The sequence below is a fragment of the Somniosus microcephalus genome, chromosome 11 (assembly GCF_052327205.1).
Source record: "Somniosus microcephalus isolate GS21.2 chromosome 11, FLI_Smic_1.0, whole genome shotgun sequence".
Lineage (NCBI taxonomy): Eukaryota > Metazoa > Chordata > Chondrichthyes > Squaliformes > Somniosidae > Somniosus > Somniosus microcephalus.
In genome coordinates this window covers 179,984,448-180,008,502 of record NC_140997.1, presented here as the reverse complement: position 1 = coordinate 180,008,502, position 24,055 = coordinate 179,984,448, and the positions used below count along the sequence as shown (strand labels likewise).

The following is a 24,055-nucleotide window of genomic DNA, read 5'->3' as shown; positions in this document are numbered from 1 at the left end:
TGAGGGCATAGTCGATGCCGAGCTGGATTGCATGAACGGTCGCGCGGGAGAGGCAATCCGCCACCAGGTTGTCTTTACCGGACACATGCTGAATGTCAGTGGTGAATTCTGAGATAAACGCCAACTGACGTTGTTGCCGAGCTGACCACGGTTCGGCGGTCTTGGCCATAGCGAACGTTAGTGGCTTATGGTCCACAAAAGCCGTGAACGGACGGCCCTCTAGCAAGAACCGGAAATGGCGGATGGCCAGAAAAAGGGCCAGCAACTCCCGGTCGAACGTGCTGTACTTCCGTTCGTTTCGCCGTAGTTGACGGCTGAAAAACGCCAGCGGTTGCCACGTCCCATTGGCCCACTGTTCCTGCACTGCACCAATGGCGTAGTCTGATGCGTCGGTGGTAACGGCGATGGTGGCACCTGGCAGCGGGCGCGCCAGCATGGTTGCATTGGCTAAGGCGCCTTTTGTGTCGACGAACGCCCGGTCCATGTCGACCGTCCAGCTAAGCGGATCCTTGCCGGACTTGCCCTTGAGGGCCTCGTACAGGGGCTGCATGAGCAGAGCTGCATTAGGGACGAACCGGTGATAAAAATTTACCATCCCGAGGAACTCCTGCAGGGCCCTGACGGTCTGCGGGCGCGGGAAAGAAGTAACTGCCTCCACCTTAGTTTGCAGGGGAATTGCGCCGTCCGATGTGATGCGATGGCCTAAGAAATCAATCTGCTGCAGGTCGAACTGGCACTTGGCCGGGTTGATGATCAAGCCGTGTTGACTGAGGCGTCTAAAGAGGGTGCGTAAATGGCAGATGTGCTCTTCTTTATTAGGGCTGACGATGAGGATGTCGTCGAGGTAGACGAATAGAAACTTGAGATCCCGAAGCACGGAGTCCATCAAGCGCTGGAAAGCCTGTGCAGCGTTCTTCAATCCAAACGGCATCCGCAGAAATTCAAACAGGCCGAATGGGGTGATGACTGCAGTTTTCGGGACGTCTTGCGGGTGCACGGGGACCTGGTGGTAGCCACGGACAAGGTCGACTTTTTTTTAAATGGTATTTCCCGCCAAATGGGCAGAGAAATCCTGAATATGAGGGATCGGGTACCGATCAGGAGTAGTGGCGTCGTTCAGGCGTCGGTAGTCGCCGCAAGGCCGCCATCCGCCGCCAGGTTTCGGAACAATGTGGAGAGGCGAAGACCAGGGACTATTCGACCGGCGAATAATCCCTAGCCGCTCCATCATGTCGAACTCCGCTTTCGCAGCCGCGAGCTTGCCAGGTTCGAGGCGCTGGGCCCGTGCGTAGACCGGGGAGCCAGTAGTGGTGATGTGATGTTCGACACCATGTTTCGTGGCCGTGGAAGAGAAAGTGGGTCTGGTGAGGTCTGGGAAATCTCCAAGGAGGCGAGTGAAGTCATCCGGAGGTGGGAACGCACAGGAAACAGTGCGCGACACGGCGTTACTGCGGTGGCACAGGATGGAGTGAAAAGTGGCTGCATTGATCAACCGGCGGTGCCTTACATCCACCAGGAGGCCGTTGGCGCACAAAGAGTCTTTGGCCGTGATGAAATTCCAGTAAAACCGCTGGCCGCCGAAGCACACCTGGACCCGCCGTCTTCCGAAGGTCCGAATGGCCCCGCCATTAGCCGCCTCGAGGGAGAGGCCGTGCCCCCCGGCTTGTATATCAAGATTTGACGCGGGTAGGATGCTACACTGCGCCCCGGTGTCACAGAGGAGACGTCAACCAGATAGGGAGTCAGTGATGAAGAGGAGTTTTCCCGAATTACCGATTGCCATCGCAGCCGCGGGGCGCTCGTTATAACCGGTCCTCTTTCGACAGGGTGGCTGTTGGGTTTTTTTGAGCGAAAAGCTGCAGGGAGGGCGGCAGCATCTTGCTTTCACGCCAAAATGGGCTTGGTAGGAGCACAACCCCGCAGGTTGAGGAGCTGGAGCAGCGTCTGTGGGGGATGGGCGCCTCGTGGCAGCGCAGTCCTGCTGTGTCACCGCGAAAATCTTGTCCGCTTCGGCAGCCAGCTCTGCGCAGTCTGTCACTTCTGAACTGGCTAGGGCAGCCTGAATTTGCTCCGGTAGCTGGCTGAGGAATAGCTCCCTGAAGAGGAAGCATTCCGGTTCGGAGCCTGGATGAACCACGCGGCTGGCTGTTGCTCCCAGAACTGTGGTAGCTTCAAAGCAACGGCGTTCGTTTCCATGTTCAGTAACTTCTGCTAAAACCGTTCGCAAAAGTCGGGGTCACCAATGTAGGAATGTCTAGTTCCTATCAAAAGACTTAGGTCTACTCAGGCGATCAAATAAACAAGGTTTAATGAAAGCTAACAGAGTTTAATGGATAATTACAGGAGAACATCGAATATAGGTCTAGTCAGTTCGGAGGCTCCACGAGGACTGCTTGGGCGGTCCCGTGGCTGACGTCATGACGTCATCGCGTTTTTCCTGCCGGTGGAGGAATCACGTGATGAACGGCGTGACGTCATCGCATTTACCCGCGTTATTAAAGTGATCGCGCTCTGTATATGTAAACAGTGAAAACAAAGATACAGACTCAGGCTGTAGCTAACATATTATTAAAGGGAATTATATACAATTGATCGGAGTCCGCCACACTGTCATGATTTAGCAGGCCCGTGTTATAAAACATCTCGCCCCCAAACTCACCCTGAATGACGCCATGAAACATCCACCCATACATTCAAATAACTATAGAAACATGTGAGGGGAAAAACAGCTCAATATTTCGACGAATTTTACCAACATTTTTGACTAATATTGATACTACCCCCGTAGATGATTTCCATTTTGTAGAAACAAAGAACAGTGCTGGATAAGGATTTTGAAATCAATAGCCTTCATAGGACTTATTCAGAAAATAGCTGCATCTGAACCAGTTATATAGCTCCCAGAGGTTATTTTGCCTTTCAGTGCTGTACAGAGAAAAGGAACCTTGCTGACAGTGGTGCTTTATGAGAACAAGACTGGTAAGTCAGGTTTACTCCACTGTGATCATTAGAGAATTCAACATCCTCGACTGTAGGTAGTGTGGTCTTATCTCACAATTACAAAGTCAGAAGAGAGTGAGTGCGAAGGTTGAGTTACTCAGGGTATTTGTTAACAGCCAATACAAGCTTCATTATTCAATGCTGAAATTACATTGAGCACAAATGAATCATTGTTTGCAAGTAAGTGTTCGCTAATTATTTCTTTTGATGTGTAAACAAAAGCAAAAGCATGCATTTCTTTCTACCCTTACCTTGTCCATCTGGTGTTTCACCGAAGGGATTCACTTCTACCTGAGTGGCATCAACTTTCAAAAATAGACTATACAGTTTCTGAATCTGTTCTGCAGCCTGTTTAATGAAACAGAATTCATTTAGAAAATTGAAAATGTACTGTGCATAGGTGAACAAGGCAAAATTGTTCCTACATCTGTACAGAATCATACAAATCAACATGCTAGTTATGCTAGTTCTACTAGAAATGTAACATCACATTTCTTTTCCATCAACTTAAACACTTCTGCTCCGACTAGCATCACATGTCATTACACAGAGATAAATCTGTTCAACAAGTTGAGGACGATCACTCCCACTTATCTATCAGAAAGCAACTAAAAAAATAAAAGTACTACCAGTTCTAAAATCATTATAAGCTTCATAGGGCTGCAAACAAGTTTTAAGACCAATATAATGCAATCAGAGCAGAAGAATAGGATATCCGAGATCAGAATATTAAAAAAGTAAAACATCAAGAGGTAGTTTCCACTTTGGACGCAATCGGGAAATTGTGCACAAAATGCCCTTGAAATTGCGCTGGCTAGGTTGCAGCTCAAGTTTCCGCTAAAATTCATTTATATAATCATAAACCTAAAATCTTCCATGACCCAGCACAGTCGGGCAGCATAATAGTTTCTTTTATTTTCTTTCTATTAAAGTGTATTTCTTGATGTATTTAAGAGTACTAAGCTGGTGTAGTTTTATTAATACAGCTGAAAATGGGTTTATCAGTAAAAACCTATATTTTTAATAAGGGTGTCCACCTGTGAGTAACCTGATTTAAAATCACTGAAAATGACTTTAAAAAACAATACTGAACCATTTAAAAGTTTAATTAGTTTACACTAGTCAGTTTCTTAGGCCTAGAAATTCAGTGCCCTTAGCGCCGATTTTGCGGCGCTAGAGGGCCTAGCGCTGCAATTGGCGCCGGCGCCGAAATTGCCTGGGGCCCTTCCGCCGCGGTAGACCGGTAGCGCTGCGCCGGCACCGATGACGTCATCGGTGTGCGCAGCGTCCCGGTTGCCATGCCGACGGGCCCCAGCGCCGAAATTCAGTTGCGGCCGCCTCGCCCGTGGCAGCCGCAACTAAGACTCTGGCAACAGAGTCTTACATGACTTTGCGCCGGCGCATTAAAGGCACCGCGGCGGCCGGCCGCTTTCCCGCCGGCCGCCTGGCCGCAGCTCCCTCCCCGGACTTCCCCCCCCCACCCCCCCGGAACAGAAGCAAGCCCGGCACTTGTCCGAGGTGCCGGGCTCATTTTTAAAAAGATTTTCGCGGGCCGCGGCCGGGTGCAGGCAGCTCCTCCTGAAGGGAAGGAGGAGGCCTGCACTTCCCGAACCTGCCGCACCGCAGCGGGCGCCGCAGCACCGGAATAGCGCCGATATTCAGCGCGTAGCGCCAGTTTTCAGGCGCAAACAGCTCTCAGCAGCGTCGGCAGCCGTTTGGGCGCAGAATTGGTGAATTTTGGGCCCGACCAGCGCGACTTAGCTCCGGCACTAACTTCCGGCGCTAAAGCCCTGGCTGCGCCAAAACTCAATTTCTAGGCCTTAGTATATTAAATATTTTTTGATATGAAAAAACTTTTAAAACGTGCCTACTGGTACCTGTGTGCCTAAGAAAATGAGCGCAATCTGAAAGAGTCTTTCCGAAACAGCGCAGTCGGTGGAATCTCACAATTTTGACCTGGGGGGGGCGTGGCCAGGTTTGTGGGCGTGGCCAGGTCTGTGGGCACAGCCTGATCCCGTGAATTGAATCTTGAACCAGTGTAAAAGAGTGCAGAAAACACAAACGCAAGAGATTTGGGGCATAACTCACTTACATTTAAAATTCCCCGATCTTTTGCACTGGTTCCGTCAATTGCGCTGGAATCTGGGTGCAAAACTAGCGGAAACAAGTCCTTTACCCCCAAAAGTATAACTTCAAATTCTATTCTCTTACAGTGCATTGGGGAAATACGAGTTGCTTTGAGTAACCAAGAAGTGGCGCACTGATTGTTAGGAATGAAAAAATTGACAATAGGAAGTAAGGTTTGTAGACAGGAAGAGCAGGCAAATGTCAGATTTTATTTTATTATAAATATGCATCAAAAGATTAAAGTAGTATAATAGAGAAAAGCACTTTCTTCAGTAAACTTGGGAGCAGCAGCGAGAGTGGACCGACCTGTGAGGGAACAGGCGAAGGAGGAGCAAGGAAATAAAGTCCGAAGCTCGAGGCCCAGACCGAGCTATTGGGTGCGGCAGCGAGAGTGGACCTCAACAGGCAACATTCGAAAGTGACGTCGGCACAAGGGAAGGAACTGATTGGCAAGTAGGACCTGGTGAGTATTTCTACAGTCCAGTCATTAAAGTAAAAGTAAGGTCTCTAGTTTAGAGTAAGTAGTGTTTAAAGTGAAGTAAGGTCCCTAGTGTATTTAATATTCTTTAATTTAAAGGAAGTAAAGGGAGTAAATTAAGGGTAGGACATGGCAGGGCAGCTCGGAGTGCTCCTCCTGTGCTATGTCGGAAGTTAGGGGCACTTTTGGTGTCCAGGGCGAACACATGTGCAGGAAGTGTCTCCAGCGGCAGCTACTTTGAAATCCGCGTTTCAGAGCTGGAGCTGCGGCTGGAGTCACTGTGGAGCATCCGCGAGGCTGAGATCTTCGTGGATAGCATGTTTAACGAGGTGGTCACACCGCAGGTAAAGAGTGCACAGGCAGACAGGGAATGGGTGACCGCCAGGCAGAGTAAAGGAACTAGGAAGGTAGGGCAGGAGTCTCCTGGGTCCATCGCCCTCTCCAACAGATTTTCCATTTTGGATACTGCTGGGGGAGATGGTTTCTATGGGGAATGCAGCAAGAGCCACGTCCATGGCACTACGAGTGGCTCAGCTGCACAGGAGGGGAGGAAAAAGAGTGAGAGAGAAATAGTGATAGAGGATTCTATCATAAAGGGAATAGATAGACATTTCTGTGGCAGCAGACGTGACTCCAGGATGGCATGTTGCCTCACTGGTGCCGGGGTCAAGGATGTCACTGAGCAGCTGCAGGACATTCTGAAGGGGGAGGGTGAACAGCCAGAGGTCAGGGTCCACATCGGTACCAACGACATAGGTAGAAAGAGGGACGAGGTCCTGCAAGCAGAATATAGGGAGCTAGGAAATAAATTAAAAAGCAGGACCTCAAAGGTAATAATCTCAGGATTACTCCCAGTGCCATGTGCTAGCAAGAGCAGAAATAGGAGAATAGACCAGATGAATGCGTGGCTGGAGAGATGGCATAGGATGGAGAGATTTAAATTCCTGAGGCATTGGGACCGATTCTGGGGAAGGTGGGACCTATACAAGCTGGACGGGTTACACCTCGGCAGAAACGGGACCAACATCCTCGCAGGGAGGTTTGCTAGTGCTGTTGGGAAGGATTTAAACTAGTTTGTCAGGGGGCTGGGAACCTAAGTGTGGGCCCAGAAGGGAGAGAAACAAAGCTGGAAGTACAAGATAGAAAAGTAGTCAGCAAAACTAGTAGGGAGCAGAAACAAAGGCCGACAGTAAAGAGGGCCAAAGTGCAGAAAAATATTAAACAGGCAAAGTTGAAGACACTTTATCTAAATGCACGTAGCATTCACAACAAGGTGGATGAATTAATGGCACTAATAGAAGTAAATGGGTATGATGTAATTGCCATTACAGAGACATGGTTGCAGGGTAACCAAAGCTGGGAACTGAATGTTCCAGGGTACTCAACATTTAGGAAGGACAGACAAAAAGGAAAAGGAGGTGGCGTAGCGCTGTTAATAAGGGATGAGATCGATACGGTAGAGATAAAAGATCTTGGCTTGGCAGATCGTGATATAGAACTGGAATCAGTTTGGGTGGAGCTAAGAAACAGCAAAGGGCGGAAAGCATTGGTGGGAGTTGTGTATAGGCCACCAAACAGTAATGGTAATGTAGGGCACAGTATCAAACAAGAGATTAGAAGTGCATGTAACAAGGGCAATACGGTAATCATGGGGGACTTTAATCTACATATTGACTAATGGTGTGGAGGACGAATTCTTGGAATGCATGCGGGATGGTTTCCTGGATCAGTATGTGGAGGAACCAACCAGGGAACAGGCTATTCTGGATCTGGTACTGTGTAATGAGGAAGGGCTAATCAATAATCTTGTGGTAAAGGGGCCTTTAGGGACAAGTGACCATAATATGATTGAATTTTACATTAAGTTTGAGTGTGATGTAGTTCAATCTGAAACTAAGGTCTTCAATCTAAACAGAGGAAACTACAAGGGTATGAGGGACAAGTTGGCCATGGTAGATTGGGAGACTACACTAAAAGGTATGAAGGTGGACATACAATGGCTAACATTCAAGGAAATAATGCATAATTTGCAACATGTATTCCTCTAGGGCATAAAAACCCAAAGGAAAAGTGATCCAACCATGGCTAACAAAAGAAATTAAAGCTAGTATTGAGTCAAAGGAGGAAGCTTATAAAGTTGCCAGAAAAAGTGGTCAACCTGAGGATTGGGATCTTTTTAGAAATCAGCAAAGGGGGAACCAAGAAATTGATAAAGAAAGGGAAAGTGGAAAATGAGCACAAACTAGCGAAAAATATAAAACCGGATTGTAAAAGCTTCTATAGGTATGTGAAAAGGAAAAGACTGGCGAAGGTAAATGTAGGTCCTTTACAGTCAGAGACGGGAGAATTTATAATGGGGAATGATGAAATGGCAGAGAAATTAAATAAATACTTTGTTTCTGTCTTCATGGAGGAAGATACAAAAAACCTCCCAGAAATACGACAAAAGCAAGGGTGTGACTGAATGAGAAACTTAAAGAAATTATTATTAGTACAAAAACAGTACTAGCAAAATTAATGGGACCAAAAGTTGACAAATCCCAAGGACCGGATGACCTACATCCTAGGGTTTTGAAAGAGATGGCCATTGAAATAGTGGACGCATTGGTTGTCATCTTCCAAAATTCTTTAGGTTCTGGAACGGTTCCTGCAGATTGGAAGGTAGCAAATGTAACCCCGCTATTTAAGAAAGGAGGGAGAGAGAAAACGGGGAACTACAGACCTGTTAGCCTCACATCAGTAGTTGGGAAAATGCTGGAATCTATATGGAGTTCTTTGAGGATGTAACTAGTGGAGTAGACAAAGGGGAACCGGTAGATGTGGTGTATCTGGATTTTCAGAAGGCCTTCGATAAGGTCCCATACAAGAGGTTGGTGAACAAAATTAGGGCACATGGAATCGGGGATAATATACTAGCATGGATTGAGAATTGGTTAACAGACAGAAAACAAAGAGTAGGGATAAACAGGTCTTTTTCAGGATGGCAGGCTGTGACTAGTGGGGTACTGCAAAGATCGGTGCTTGGGCCCCAGCTATTAGCAATCTATATCAATGATTTGGATGAGGGGACGAAATGTAACATTTCCAAATTTGCTGATGATACAAAGCTACGTGGCAGTGTCAGTTGCAAAGAGGCTTCAAGGGGATCTCGACAGGCTCAGTGAGTGGGCGAGAACATGGCAGATGAAAAATAATGTGGATAAATGTGAAGTTATCCACTTTGGTAGAAAAAACAGAAAGGCAGAGTATTTCCTAAATGGTGAAAGATTGTGGAATGCAGATGCTCAAAGGGACCTGGGTGTCCTTGTACATGAGTCACTGAAAGTGAATGTGCAGGTGCAGCAAGCCATTAGGAAGGCAAATGGTATGCTGGCCTTCATTACAAGAAGATTTGAGTACAGGAGTAAAGAAGGCTTAATCCAATTATATGGGGCCTTGGTGACACCACACCTGGAGTACTGTGTACAATTTTGGTCTCCTTATCCAAGGAAGGATATACTTGCCATAGAGGGAGTGCAACGAAGGTTCACGAGATTGATTCCTAGTATGGCGGGATTGTCGTATGAGAAGAGATTGAGTAAACTAGGCCTGTATTCTCTTGAATTCAAAAGAATGAGAGGGGATCTCACTGAAGCATACAAAGTTATTACAGGGCTTGATAGGATGGATGCTGGGAGAATGTTTCCCTTAGCTGGGGAGTCTAGAACCAGGGGCCACAGCCTCAGGATAAAGGGTAGGCCATTCAGGACTGAGATGAGAAGAAATTTCTTCACACAGAGGGTGGTAAATCTTTGGAATTCTCTACCCCAGAGGGCTGTGGCGGCTCAGTCATTGGGTATATTCAAAACAGAAGTCGATAGATTTCTGACTAGTAAGGGCATCAAGGGATATGGCGATAGGGCCGGTGAATGGAATTGAGGCAGAAGATCAGCCATGATCTCACTGAATGGCGGAGCCGGCTCAAAGGGCCGAATGGCCTACGCCTGCTCCTATTTCTTATGTTCTTATATGTTCTAAAATATATAGTTTTTTTTTAAATGTATCCTACTTGTAAATACTTGAGACCAAGCGTTTTGTATTGGATGCATGCACTGATTTATTTTCAGCTAGATTCAGCGAATGTCTGTCCTAACAATGGCAGTCTTCTCTTTCCCCTCCAGAACAGAGATTGATTTCCAATCTGGGAGCAGCACACTCGGCAAGATAATAAATCACTTCCCGCTCATTAAAAAAGCCACGTATGTAAACAATTGTTGCTCTTTCACCTGTTGCTGCAGTGGGCCTTTAAATCCTATATTGGCAGCCATTCGAAGTGCTTGATCTCCTCTAACCCCTTCGAAGATATCAATGACCTCCTAAGAAATAAAGCCAACAGAATAAGTTGAAAAACGTTGATAAACATTTCAAGATACTGAATATGAAGAACATATACTTCACACACTAGCAGTTAAAATGTGGGAAGCTGCTAGTCAACTTATATGTAAATCCTTTGCCAGTTGTCCGTAAAAAAAAAAAAAAATAACAATCTACATAAAGATTTTAAATTATTACGTCTGCCTTTGGTATGGCATGCTGACAAGACAATATGACATCAGTTTTCTCATTTAATTACCATAGAAATGGCATAAACAAATATCTATGCTGTTAAAGGTTTGAAAATTCTTGAAAAAATTCCATTAATGACTGACCACAGTACAGTTCACTTTCTTGTATTAAGCAACATATAGTATCATCTCTACCATCGCTTTAGGTTAACAGCATACCTTAAATATCAACTCGGGTTTGGTGGCTGCCACTTCTTCAATGTCCATTCCTCCCTGGGGGCTGCCAACTATAACCGGTCCATTGCAGGCTCTGTCCATCAGAATGGCTAAATATGTTTCTCTGGCAATATCCAAGGCCTCTGCCACCATCACCTTCATATACACATCAATTAGAGGCATGTTATTTACCTTAATAACACTGCAATTTAGCTATTTATCTTAAATTATCCTTTTATTTTTGGCGCTTTGACTCCATGCAGTAATTATTTAATGCTAGGTCAAGCAATTGGTTGTATTAATAACAATGTATTCAAATACATGATTTAATTCCTCTGAAATTGAAAATATGAATATATACATTTAACTTGTAGTACACAAATAATGCTATCATAACACCAATTCATCCCTTTTCACTTTTGTCCCTGTCCCTTACCTTGTTAACCTTCACACCATCCTTTGCAGTCTGCTTTGTAATGAGGTTGTACCCAAGCATTTGTTTTGCCAGCTGCCCAACATCATCAGGGCTGCAAATATACAAAAAAGGAAGTTTTAATGTGAACCCTTTTTCTTACTTTAGTTTGATTGCATTTTTAAAGCTTGTCTGTAAACCTAATGTTCAACACATATTGCCAGCCCGAAAAGCAATGTCCAACTTGGCTAGTCGTCTAATACTAAAGCTGAAAAAATCTATATATGGGCATACTGGCCCACGGCCCGAAGGTGCCTAAATTTTCAATTCCTGACAAAATATGTCATGCACCAGTCACCTCTGTACTATTGTAGCACAGGTTACTGCCACTAGAAGTCACAAGCGAGCTATGCAAGTGTTAAGAGCTCACTCTATAGGCAACATTTTGGCATTGCAACAGCTAATCTACTCCACGGCTCATTCCCCAAAAGGCCATTCTCAGCTGGTCCTAAACCTTCACAATGCAGGATTTTGAAATCCAACTTTGAGTTAGAAAGTTCTGCTCAACACTTCTTTTAAGAAAGCAACTTGTCTTTCAATTTATTCAGAAAACAATTTCAATAAAGTATAAATATACAAATGGGTCTCCGGTGGTGATGCTCACGATAAGTCGGATGATATTCTTATTTTTATAATGAACCAAGCAGTATACTACATAAAGCTGTGTTCAAGCTAGCCTATCTCTTCAATATCACAATGTCTAATAGCTCTAAATCTTGAGGTTAATTGTTGATAGATTGGAAAGTGCTTGTAAATTTACACCTCTGGGCCAAAAGAAACCAGCATGCGACAGCTGCATTACTTTATACTTTTTGTATATGTTTAATGACCTGAACTGTGAAATCTGAAGTATGGCGACTGAGACACAAACAGAGAAACAGAAACAGGTAAGAGAGAGGACTGATGCTTCTATCGCGAGCAACAACATGAGAGATCAAACACTTTAGAAAATGTTTATAGCCCATACTATTTTAAAAGCTGAGGTACACAGCAAGCTGGCACAGAAAGAACTTGCATTTATAAATCGCCTTTCACGACCTCAGGGCGTCCCAAAGCGCTTTGTAGCCAATTTTTGAAGCGTAGTCACTGTTGTAATGTAAGAATGTACGTACCTGAGAGTCGAGTTTCCGCTTTGGGCGTAATTGGCAATCTAGGCGCAAGTTGTGCTCAAAATTGTGCCAGTTTTCCAAAAGAGAAATTATGGTTCTTAAAAAAACTATACAAAACCATTTACTAGTTTAATTAGTGTACACTAGTCAGTTTCTTAATAAATTAAATATTTAAAAACTTATAAAAGGTGCCTATTAGTGCCATTGCATCTAATGAGAAAAGCTTAATTTCAAGAGCCTCCTCAAAGGGCCGCAAACGGGTGCAATTAACGGAAGCTTGCCATGGTGATTAATTCAATCCGGGTACGTGGCCAGTTTCCAGTACGATATTTTTTAAACCAGCATAAAAGATCGCGGAAACGCGATTTGCGCTGGACGAAACTTGTGCTTGAAATTCCGCAATCTTTTGCATTGGTTTAGCGATTTCGGGAAAATTGCGCTGGAAAAAAAGCAGCATAACCCAGCGGAAACTCTACCCCCTGGTATTTAGCAGCAGTGGGGAGGGAGATTGGGTTTAGCAGCATTGGCTGATGATCCCGGAATTTAGTAGTGGTGAAGCAAAGGTCCCAGGGTTTGGCAGAACTGAGGTGGACTGCTGGGGTTTAAGAGTATTGGGAGTTCATATAATCTGGCACTATTGTGGAGGAGGAAACTGGAGTTTGATAGAACTATGGAGGGGGGGACCTCGGGTTTGGCAAAACCAGGAGTTGGAATGTGGGGTTTGGCAAAACCAGGAAGTGGAATGTGAGATTTGGTGGATTCCTTGGGTCATTTAAATGGAGGAAGGGGGAGACAGCACTGCAAACAGCACCCTGGGTCTGGCAGCACTGGTTTGTAAGTTTCAAAGTGAGCTCTGCAAACATTGATTTTTTTATGCTCGATTCCTGGAAGATAGCTAAGTGCTACATAAATAAATATACAATGTTCCACTCGGTGTGTCTTTATTTCAGCCTCTCTAAAACAGAAAGTAAATACATGGCAGCTTTAATAACATTTATTTTTAATTTTAATCTTTAAATTCAGTCAGCAATTTTGCATTCCTCGGAGCATGGGTGCTTAGCAGAACCAGGGTGGGTTGCTGGGATTTGGCAGCAGGAGGGGGAAGGGCTTGCATTCAATGTCCTCTGTGAATGGCAAATTTTGCTGTCTATCAGAAATACAGGGTTTGGAGGTGACAAAGGCACAAACAAAGGCTTCAGCAGCAGGTAGCGGCAGAGGTGGGTGATGTTACGCAAGTGGAAGTAGGTACTCTTTGTGAAGGAAGACATTTTGGTGTTAAGAGACTTGGCTCTGGGTCAAACAGGATGCTGAAATTGTGAACGAAGACAAAGGCTTTGATCTCCAAAATTTTTAACTGGAGGAAATTGAGGTTCATCCAAGATTGGATGTCAGACAAGAGTCTGATACACAGAGGCAGTATAGAGGTCAAGAAAAACAATGGAGAGGTAGAGCTGGGTGTCATCAGCGTACATGTGGAACCTGACCCTATGTTTGCAGATTATGTCACCAATGGGCAGCAAGTGGATGAGGAGGAGGTGGGGATTAAGGATAGATCCTTGGGGTATTCTGGCGGTAATTGTGTGGGAGCGGGAAGAGACATCATTGCTGGAGATGCTTGGGGCTGGATTTTGTCAATGGGGACGTGATGGAGGCGGGACTCCCACTTTTTGGGTTGTAGTCCCGCCTCCATCGATTTGTGGCCAACCCATGCTATTTTCCCTTGATTGACCTTGTTAAACCCGCCCAGCGGGCTCAGCAGGCCAATTAAGGGACACATGGTTACTGGTGACGTCAGTGATTGACATTTCATCTGTCAAGAGCTTCTGACAGATGAAAAATCAGCGTTTGACAGACACTGACAATCTGCCTTCTAACTTGAGTCCTTCTACTCAGACTCAGTTAGAGATCTCTCCAGACCAGAAAGCAGAATGCTGCAGGTTTTGATATTTCAGCAGCCATTCTGCTTTCTGTGCCGGTGAACTGAGGGACTCCCGAGAACTGAAGGAAGGAAGCCTGCAGGAGAAAGTAAAGGTAAGTAAAACTTAGTAAAACACTTTACACTTACCTCACACAGTTACCTCTGCACACATGCACCCATCACTCACCTGCACAACGGACATCTAGACTCCTCCAACCCCTTCAGACCGACGGTCCACCTCGCTAACTTGGCGTGGTTCAGAGCTGTTGGGAAGCCCACACTTCAGGGCTAAAATTAGGGATTACGCAAAAAACTGCCTGTTAACTAGCAGTTAATTGGCACTAATCCCCTTCCCGCCTCAGGGAGGCGGCTCCCAGCACAGGTCGTGTCCCCGCCTCCTGGGACATTGGCACGGAGGCGGGTTGGGGGCGGGATGGGTTCGAGCCCCCCGATTCTGCAATTTTCCCACCATTCCCGCCTCCAAGGGGCTTGGAAATTCGAGCCCTTTGGCTATAATCACACAGGAAGAGTGGAACCAAGTGAGGGTAGTCCCACTAAGGAGGGGCATTGGAGGGGATTGTGTAAAGGTTACAGAGCGGTCGAGAAGGACGAGAAGGGATAATGCATCACTGTCACAGAGGATGTCATTTGTGACTTTGGCTGGTGCAGTTTCGGTGGCAGGGCTGAAATGTAATTGCTGAAATTCAAACATGGAGTTGGGGAAGGGTGGGCATGGATTTGGGAGGCAACAGCACGTTCAAGGACTTTGGAAAGTAAAGGGAGGATTTGCTTTCACTTCTCTATCAGGATTGATCACTCTGAATAAGAATTCCAAAATTGACCTTTTACTAGTTTGAACCTGTGTCCCGTAATTCTACTGCAGTTTAATTATACCTTTACAATCTATATAACTCTATAAGATCATCTCTCAGATATCTCCTTTCTAGGCTGAAAAGCCCAAGTTTCTCCAGTCTTTTCTCATATATTAAACCACTAACACTAAGAATCAACCGCGTGGCTGTTCACTGCACTGTCTCCAGCATTTGAATGTCTCTTTTGGTCACTAGATTGGATGCAGTTTTTAAGATGTCATCTGATCAGAACACTATGAAGTTTGATCACTATCTCCTCTGAAATATTCTACTCTTTTGGTTATGTAGTTCAACATTCTACTGGCTTTGTTGATTGTCACTCTGCATTGGTTGGACATGTTCAACGTCAAGTCTAGTAAGACTCCTAGATGTCTTTCAGCTTCTACCTATGCTACTTCAACACCATTCATGGAGTATGCATGTCATCTATTTTTCTTCCTATGCTATGCATTTTACACTTGACTGCATTATGTTTCACTTGCCATTGTCCTGCCCACTTACATATCTTGTCCAACTCATTCTGTAATTTCTGAACTGCCTCGTCCAGTTTCAAAGCCCCTCTTCGTTTGGTATTATCTGCAAATTTGACTACTTAATACAGTTCTTTCTGAAACACCGTAAACTACCTTCTCAATAACATTTGGAACATACTTCTTAGTTAAATGAACTCCTCCCTTCAGTCCACTGGTGAAGCTGCCCTTTCCTCTGCCACCAGCCAGGATTTGAGCTTTTAAAACAATTTCTTTTGCCTCTGTTGGGAGAAAAACACAATAAAATGCCAATTAAATCCATCCATCAATGTGGTTTGTCTAAAAAAATTTACAGGAAAAATATTAGCCTACATATTACCACTGGTAATTTTAGTGGACATACACATTCAGTTCATATACTTCTCTTTCCTCTATCTTAACAAACATCAACCTGTTCATTTTACATAAAATAGTCCTGCAATAGCAGACAGAGAAATGTCACACAAATATGTTAAGCATTTGCCGAATTGTCACCAACAGTAATTGCTAGGCTATGGTAATTAATAACCTGTTGCACAACATTAACACTTTCTCAAGCTAGTCAGTCCCTGCACAACTTTATTTGTCCACTTTCATCATATGCTAGCCCTTAGATTCCTTTACTTGCCTCTTCAACCCGCCTCTCATCCTCCCCTCTTCCTACACCACTTAGTCTTTTCAATAGCTGTCACTGGTAACATATTCATAAACATTTGAGTGAAAAGATTCTCCCCAACTTCCCTGCTTAATTTTAAGTCCCCAATTTTTAGCACATGTCCTTTGGTACTTGACCCGTACACCATAATGAGAAAGTTGTTTGGATCATTTCTTTTTCTGTTTTATACAAACCAGTAATTAATGGAATTGGATCCACTGCAACCATCTACAACTGCACACAATATTTCAGGCCAGGTCTGACCAACACCTTTTACAGCAATACTACAAATCTTTTGATCTGTATTCTTATCCACTGCTAAGGCAGGCCAGCATCTTATCTGCCATTTTCTCCTGCAGCTAAGCACTCTACTGACAGGACCACAGAATTATCCACTATAACCCAGAGATCTCGTTTCTGATCAACACAATTTCTTATTGTTCTATCATCTTTGACAACCAGGTATACCACTCATTTTCTGCGTACAGCACTGTTTATAACTTTACAAATATAAAATTAATGTTGTTTGCTTATTTTAAAAATGACTTGAGAATATGCACCAGCAGCAATGTGATTGTAAGTCATTACTGAATCTTGCAAATTTTCCAATCCAAGTCTCGACTATATTTTTTTGATTTAAAGAACAGATGCATCAATTTCTCAATTACCCTTGGATAGCCACTGGTTTTACCAACATTTTTTATTTTTTAAATCCTCTACTCACACAAGCAATAAGTCACTACTGAATCCTCATAGTTCAATGCACTCAGCATATATCCAACTCTCACTTCAATTCAGACAGCTCCGTTTCCAAGTCTTCCAACACAAAATGCCACCCTCCACCTCTCGGTCTCAAGGTCACTTTGTACATGTGCACAAGCTTTTTGTTGTCACACACACATGTAACATCATTTTAATTATACAACCATGTTATTGCTCACCCAGAGCACTGTTGCAGCTCCTACGCCTAAAGTGTTCTGGAAAAGATCTCTCAAATCAGATCCCAACTCTCATCTAGATTTTTTTTTAAAAGAAAAAACTAGCAGACTTAAAAAAGTTTATGGCATGGAGATTCCATTCGGTTGCACTGGGTTTTTCCGGTGTATTTTGGCCAAAATTGGCATAACCAGCGCAAAAAATGGCGGAATTTTAAGCACAATTACATTGGGCGCAAATCGAGTTTCCACAAGCTTTTGCGCTGGTTGAAAGAACATCATGCTAGAAGCCAGCCCCACCCACAAAACTGGCCAGGCCCCCAGATCGAATTAATCACCAGTGGGGGTTTCCGGTAATTGCGCTTGTTTACAGGCTTTTGAGGAGGCGCTTAAAATTAAGCTGGTTCTTTTGGGTGCAAGGACACTAAAAGAAACATTTTTAAAGCTTTTGAACGTAATTTCTTTTTAAAAATTTACTAAGAAACTGACTACTTTTTTAAAATTTGTTTATGGGATGAGGGTGTCACTGGCAAGGCCAGCATTTATTGCCCATCCCCAATTGCCCTCGAGAAGGTGGTGGTGAGCTGCCTTCTTGAACCGCTGCAGTCCGTATGGTGAAGGTACTCCCAATAGTGCTGTTAGGTAGGGAGTTCTGGGATTTTGACCCAGTGACGATGAAGGATCAGTGATATACTTCTAAGTCAGGATGTTGTGTGACTTGGAGGGGAACTTGGAGGTGGTGGTGTTCCCATGCGCCTGCTGCCCTTGTCCTTCTAAGTGGAAGAGGTCGTGGGTTTGGGAGGTGCTGCCGAAGAAGCCTTGGCGAGGTTCTGCAGTGCATCTTGTAGATGGTACACACTGCAGCCACGGTACACCGGTGGTGGAGGGAGTGAATGTTTAAGGTGGTGGATGGGGTGCCAATCAAGCAGGCTGCTTTGTCCTGGATGGTGTCGAGCTTCTTGAGTGTTGTTGGAGCTGCACTCATCCAGGTAAGTGGAGAGTATTCCATCACACTCCTTACTTGTGCCTTGTAGATGGTGGAAAGGCTTTGGGGAGTCAGGGGGTGAGACACTCGCCGCAGAATACTTAGCCTCTGACTTGCTCTTGCTGCCACAGTATTTATGTGGCTGGTCCAGTTAGGTTTCTGGTCAATGGTGACCCCCCAGATGGTGGGAGATTTGGCGATGGTAATGGCGTTGAATGTCAAGGGGCGGTGGTTAAACTCTCACTTGTTAGAGATAGTCATGCCTGGCACTTGTGTGGCGCGAATGTTACCTGTTACCGAGGATGTAACTGGTAAAATAGATAAGGGAGAACCAGTGGATGTGGTGTATTTGGACTTTCAGAAGGCTTTCAATAAGGTCCCGCATAAGAGATTAGCATGTAAAGTTAAGGCACATGGGATTGGGGACAAGGTATTGACTTGGATAGAGAACTGGTTGGCAGACAGAAAGCAAAGAGTTGGAATAAACGGGTCTTTTTCCGAGTGGCAGGCAGTGACTAGTGGGGTACCGCAGGGATCGGTCCTTGGACCCCAGCTATTCACAATATATATTAATGATCTAGACAAGGGAACTAGATGTAATATCTCCAAATTTGCAGACGACACAAAGCTGGGTGGGCGTGTGTGCTGTGAGGAGGATGCCGAGAAACTCTAGGATGATTTGGACAGGTTGGGTGATTGGGCAGAAGCATGGCAGATGCAATATAACGTGGATAAATGTGAGGTTATCCACTTTGGTGGCAAAAACAGGAAGGCAGATTATTATCTGAATGGCAATAGATTGGGAGAAGGGGAAGTGCAATGAGACCTGGGTGTCCTTGTGCACCAGTCGCTGAAGATAAGCATGCAGGTGCACCAGGCGGTTAAGAAAGCAAATGGTATGTTGGCCTTCGTAGCGAGAGCGTTTGAGCACAGGAACAAGGATGTCTTGCTGCAGTTGTACAGGGCCTTGGTGAGACCACATCTTGAGTATTGTGTGCAGTTTTGGTCGCCTTATCTGAGGAAGGATGTTCTTGTCGTGGAAGGAGTTCAGCGAAGATTCACCAGGCTGATACCTGGGATGGCAGGAATGACGTATGAGGAGAGATTGGGTCGACTGGGCTTATACTCGCTGGAGTTTAGAAGAATGAGAGGGGATCTCATTGAAACTTATAAAATTCTGACAGGACTGGACAGACCAGATGCAGGAAGGATGTTCCCGATGGTCGGGGAGTCCAGAACCAGGGGTCACAGTCTAAGGATAAGGGGTAAGCCATTTAGGACAGAAATGAGGAGGAATTTCTTCACCCAGAGAGTGGTGAACCTGTGGAATTCTCTACCACAGAAGGCAGTAGAGGCCAATTCATTAAATATATTCAAGAAGGCGTTGGATATATTTCTTAAGGCTAAAGGAATCAAGGGGTATGGGGAGAAAGCAGGGACCGGGTACTGAATTTGGATGATCAGTCATGATCGCATTGAATGGCGGAGCAGGCTCGAGGGGCCAAATGGCCTACTCCTGCTCCTATCTTCTATGTTTCTATGTTTCACCTGCCACTTATCAACCCACTGTACACCAATATAACTGAAAAAAAATATACAGAACCATTTTCAAGTAATTTTCAGTCATTTAAAATCTGGTTATTCACAGGTGGTGGATTGACACTGATTAAAATACTTATTTTTTGTGATAAATCCATTTTCAGCTGTATTAATCAAACTGCACTTAGATAACACTTTTATTATATCAAGGAATTTTTTTTTAAGCAATTTTTTAAAAATTAAGTTTTAAAACGCTGCCCAATTGTGCTAGGTCATGGCAGATTTTGCGTTCGGCGATATGCAAATGCATTTGAGCGGAAACATGAGAGAAAAAAACACTTTTCAAAACAGGCGCAATTTTGGGCCCAATTTGCGCGCGTTTTGCCGATTGCACCCAAAGCAATCTTTTTCCTTCCTGATAATCAAGTTGTGAGTTTCATACTACTGTAGTTATATGACTCACTGTTACAACACATTTTATCACAATAGCCCTGTGAATTATAGCTCCTTATCCCACTAAGAGGAACTGTCAGAATACAGCACTCATTTCTATAGCAAAACCAACAGGCAACACTTGCTGTGCTGTTCAAGCACACCAACTGGTGGAGTAATCAAACAGCAGTACTGATAACATCAAGGGAGTTATCCTTGGCTGCATATGAAAATACTAACTGAGAAAGCTTAAAGGGTAAAACTACACATGCACGTAAAAAAAGTTAAGAATAAAACAAACATTTTAATTGTTCTACTTTAATTTTAACAGTTGAATGGGTGAATTTGGTTAAACAGTAAAATGCTAGGAAATGCAATGGAAGAGTTGAAATGTTATGCCGTAAATGCACGATAAAACTGAGTGATTCTATGCATAATGCATCATACACTGCTATCCCAGACACCAATAAAAATGTGAACATAATAAGATGAACAATTTTTAACCACTATTTTAACTGGTGTTTATATAACATAGTGAGGAGTGCCAAGGTGCATTCAATAGGACTTTTTTGGATTTGACTGCAAAGGACCTGCTTGCCCCAAATTCAAACCACTTTCGGTACCTCAGTACTTGTCCGTTCAACAAATTGGTAGAATATTTGTACAGAAGGATGTCCTTTGGTAGTTAACAATATTGCGCTGCATAAAATACACCTCATTTTCTATTTACCACAAGATCTGTCATTTACAGCACCAAGAACAGGGCTTATATTTTTTTGAAAGAATATTTTTATCTATAGTATGGAGACTTCTACACTGTACTGGCTCGCAGGGATCACAGGTTTGGCTTTGCAAATACCCAAACCTCTGGGCTTCTGCTCCTAATGAACACAATACATCTGCCCAGCAATTTATTTTCAATGTGTACAAGTCTTATGAAACAATCATTTAACAAGAGTCACTGCGTATTTTCAAAGCTTGGCTTTGTTAGAAAAAATAAAATAAAAAAGCGCTTTTTTTCTAACAACATCCATAGGAAATGTGATGCTACGACAGAATGGAATTCATAAACTAATGAACATCTGTCATATGAGTCAATATAGCTAAAGTCTACCCTGGGAGTTGTGATTACTCAGACTATGCAGTGCCTACAGCAAAATGAACAATTGTTTTCTGCTCAGTCACCCTGTTTATTATTTAACTATTACTGCATCAGCCACAGCACTAAAACTTGGGGAAAATGACAAACACATTATTTACTACAGTGCCACTGATCAGTGACTACAAAAAGACAACATTAAATGGCATATTATATGCAAAGGTATGTCACACAAATTCTCAGAATTACAATGTGTAGGTTTTTTAGCTAGTTTTAGTATGATCTTCCTTGTTCTTTGATTGAAATTCAACCTCTACATGCAATAGTGTCATTCTTTCTGAAAATGAGGCAATCACCTGGCGCATTGCAACTTGCTGTTCCACTGCATAATAGGCCCGAATGTCAGGTTTGTGTCCAGAAGAGGCAGCACTGAGACAAAGCATTACAAGAAGCTTGGTGTCACAAATGGCTGGGAGGGAGCTTTGTATGTGGACGCTGAACTTCAAATGAATTAAACAAAACCAGATAATCTAACATAGTTCCTCATTTTCAATCTCTAAATATTCTTGCAGTACAAGGACTGAAGAGGAGATTCCTATGGAATACGATCTTCAGGCTAGCTTGGGGCTCTGCCAAGCCAAAATACTCACTGTCCTGAGTTGTCAAATGAATGAAGACTGTAATAACACTTGGTAAAAGGCAGACAGTAGAAACAGGATATAAAAAGCATGATTTAAAAATCATAACAGTAAGTACAGTTAATATAGACAGGAAATGGGCATCCTACACAAGACATTTTAGATTATAGATATATCATAAGAACAGAGCATACTAACACATCCATTTTCCATGTATCACTGATTCACATGCATACAAAACATCACATGGTACTGTTGAAAGAAATCTAGAGTGTTCACCAGTTGTCCTCCTAATACCCATCCTGAAATCATTAGCAAAACACCATTGTTGAACAAGATATTGTTCCCATAACTAAGTTAACTATAGACAAAGAAAATAATCACCAGTTTAAATAATACAGTGGCCATTTCAGGGCAATCAGTTTGGTCACTAATACAATGAGCTGCCTCAAATCTATTAATTAAATGAATATAGTGGCCATACTATACAACAGGGTTCCTCCAAAATGTATTAACTGAATAAAAGCAGTAGATATTTAATGGCTATTGGCTTGGCTACATAAACCAACAGATTTCCCCAAATCTATTAATTAACTAAATCCAGTGGCAATCAGCACAACCATTTGGTGCAGTGTGTTCTTCTAAAATTGATTAAATAAAATCACCAGGAATAAGGTCGGTCTTTCCATCAAACAGTTTTACCAAACTTTATTAAATAAAAGTAGCAGACATTTAATGCAATGGCTTTGTACAGAATTAATCAATAAATTCCATCAGGAACAGGCTGTACCTCTGGCGAAAATTAAGAACAGGGCAGAAACAGAAAGTGCTGTCCTGGAACAGGCCGTGCTTTTCCCAAATAAATAAAACAGGGTAAAAACGTAAAATACAATCAGGAATGGGTCGTACCTCATGCAAATTAATTAAATAAATAAAACAGGGCAAAAGCATAAAATGCCATTGAGAACAGGCCTCATTTTATCCAAATTAATTAAATAAAAAGGGCTTGCAGCACAAAATGCCCTCAGGAGCAGGTAGCGGTTTCTGCAAATTAATTAAATAAAACTGGGTAGAAGCAAAGAAAGCCATAGGAAATGTGTCACATTTCCTGTGAACTTATTAAATAAAAGGTGCCAGAAATATAAAATTGCTGTTGGGAGAGCCAAAGTTAATGAAATAAAAACAGCTAAAAGTAAAAATGCTGTCGGGAGCTGGCTGCTTTCTCAGCAAGTTGAATAATTCATTAAAAGCAGGCAGAAGCCTCCTTTTCATTCACTGTGGCTCAGGAGGGGCAGCAGGTAAACTTAAAAAGGTGATAAAGGAGCAAAACTTAGATTAATTATTCAAAGATTTGATAGATTGCATGAGAATAATTGAGTCGCGAATGGGGAGAGAGCATTAGTTAAATTACTCCAGTAATAAAATTTACAATTCAGGATCTGCTATTTTCAGAAGTCCTTAGTTGTTTCTCATTAGTAGTTTTCCAACCAGTTTCCTCACTTTTGATTCATATGCTCCCTTTCTCATAGTGCTGATTTGCTGCTGTTTTACTTTGTGCCTATCAACAAAGTTTAATAGCCAAAATGTGTCAGCATATTGCGATGGTACAGGAAATATGCATTATATAACGGGAAGTGCATGCTAGATACAGAACTTTCCTACATTACTAGCGGGTCTTCCATGACATTACACATGGGGAGTCAGACCAGAGGTGTTGAGATTTATAGACGGGGGGGTGGGGGGGGGGGGGAAAGAGAGAGGTAGACAGCAGAGGGAAGGGAGGGAAGGAGAAAAAAAACAGCAGAAGAATGTAGGGGGGAGTGAAGAATGGAGGGGGAAATGGAGGGGCGAGAGCAGGGGGAGGGAGGGGAGAGAGCAGGGGGAGGGGAGGGGGAGGGAGGGGGGCGAGCAGCGGGAGGGAGAGGGACAGCAGGGGGAGGGAGGGGGGGGCGAGCAGGGGGGCGGAGGGGGAGAGAAGGGGGACGGAGGGGGGGAGCGAAGAGCGAAGGGGGAGGGAGGGGGGAGCGAAGGGGGGAGGGAGGGGGGAGCGAAGGGGGAGGGAGTGGGGAGCGAAGGGGGAGGGAGGGGGGAGCGAAGGGGGACGGAGGGGGGAGCGAAGGGGGACGGAGGGGGGAGCGAAGGGGGACGGCGAAGGGGGACGGAGGGGGGAGCGAAGGGGGACGGAGGGGGGAGCGAAGGGGGACGGAGGGGGGAGCGAAGGGGGGACGGAGGGGGGAGCGAAGGGGGACGCAGGGGGGAGCGAAGGGGGGACGCAGGGGGACGGAGGGGGCGCGAAGGGGGCGCGAAGGGGGACGGAGGGGGCGCGAAGGGGGACGGAGGGGGGCGGAGGGGGGCGCGAAGGGGGACGCGAAGGGGGACGGAGGGGGGCGCGAAGGGGGACGGAGGGGGGCGCGAAGGGGGACGGAGGGGGGGCGCGAAGGGGGACGGAGGGGGGACGCGAAGGGGGACGCAGGGGGGGCGCGAAGGGGGACGCAGGGGGGGCGCGAAGGGGGACGCAGGGGGGGCG

General features: G+C 44.5%; 1 protein-coding gene across 1 annotated transcript in view; it reads right to left on the bottom strand.

Moving 5' to 3' along the window:
• Nucleotides 1-15,496, bottom strand: part of suclg2 (succinate-CoA ligase GDP-forming subunit beta) — a 295,434-nt gene extending 279,938 nt beyond the window's left edge. Inside the window, exons 1-5 of the mRNA XM_086001474.1 lie at nucleotides 15,388-15,496; nucleotides 10,802-10,892; nucleotides 10,369-10,521; nucleotides 9,871-9,960; nucleotides 3,252-3,348 (exon numbers count right to left, since the gene is read on the bottom strand). Coding sequence (XP_085857600.1) covers nucleotides 3,252-3,348; nucleotides 9,871-9,960; nucleotides 10,369-10,521; nucleotides 10,802-10,861 — 400 coding nt within the window. The 5' untranslated portion in view covers nucleotides 10,862-10,892; nucleotides 15,388-15,496. The remainder of the gene's footprint in view (nucleotides 1-3,251; nucleotides 3,349-9,870; nucleotides 9,961-10,368; nucleotides 10,522-10,801; nucleotides 10,893-15,387) is intronic.
• Between the last annotated feature and the right edge of the window lie 8,559 nt (nucleotides 15,497-24,055).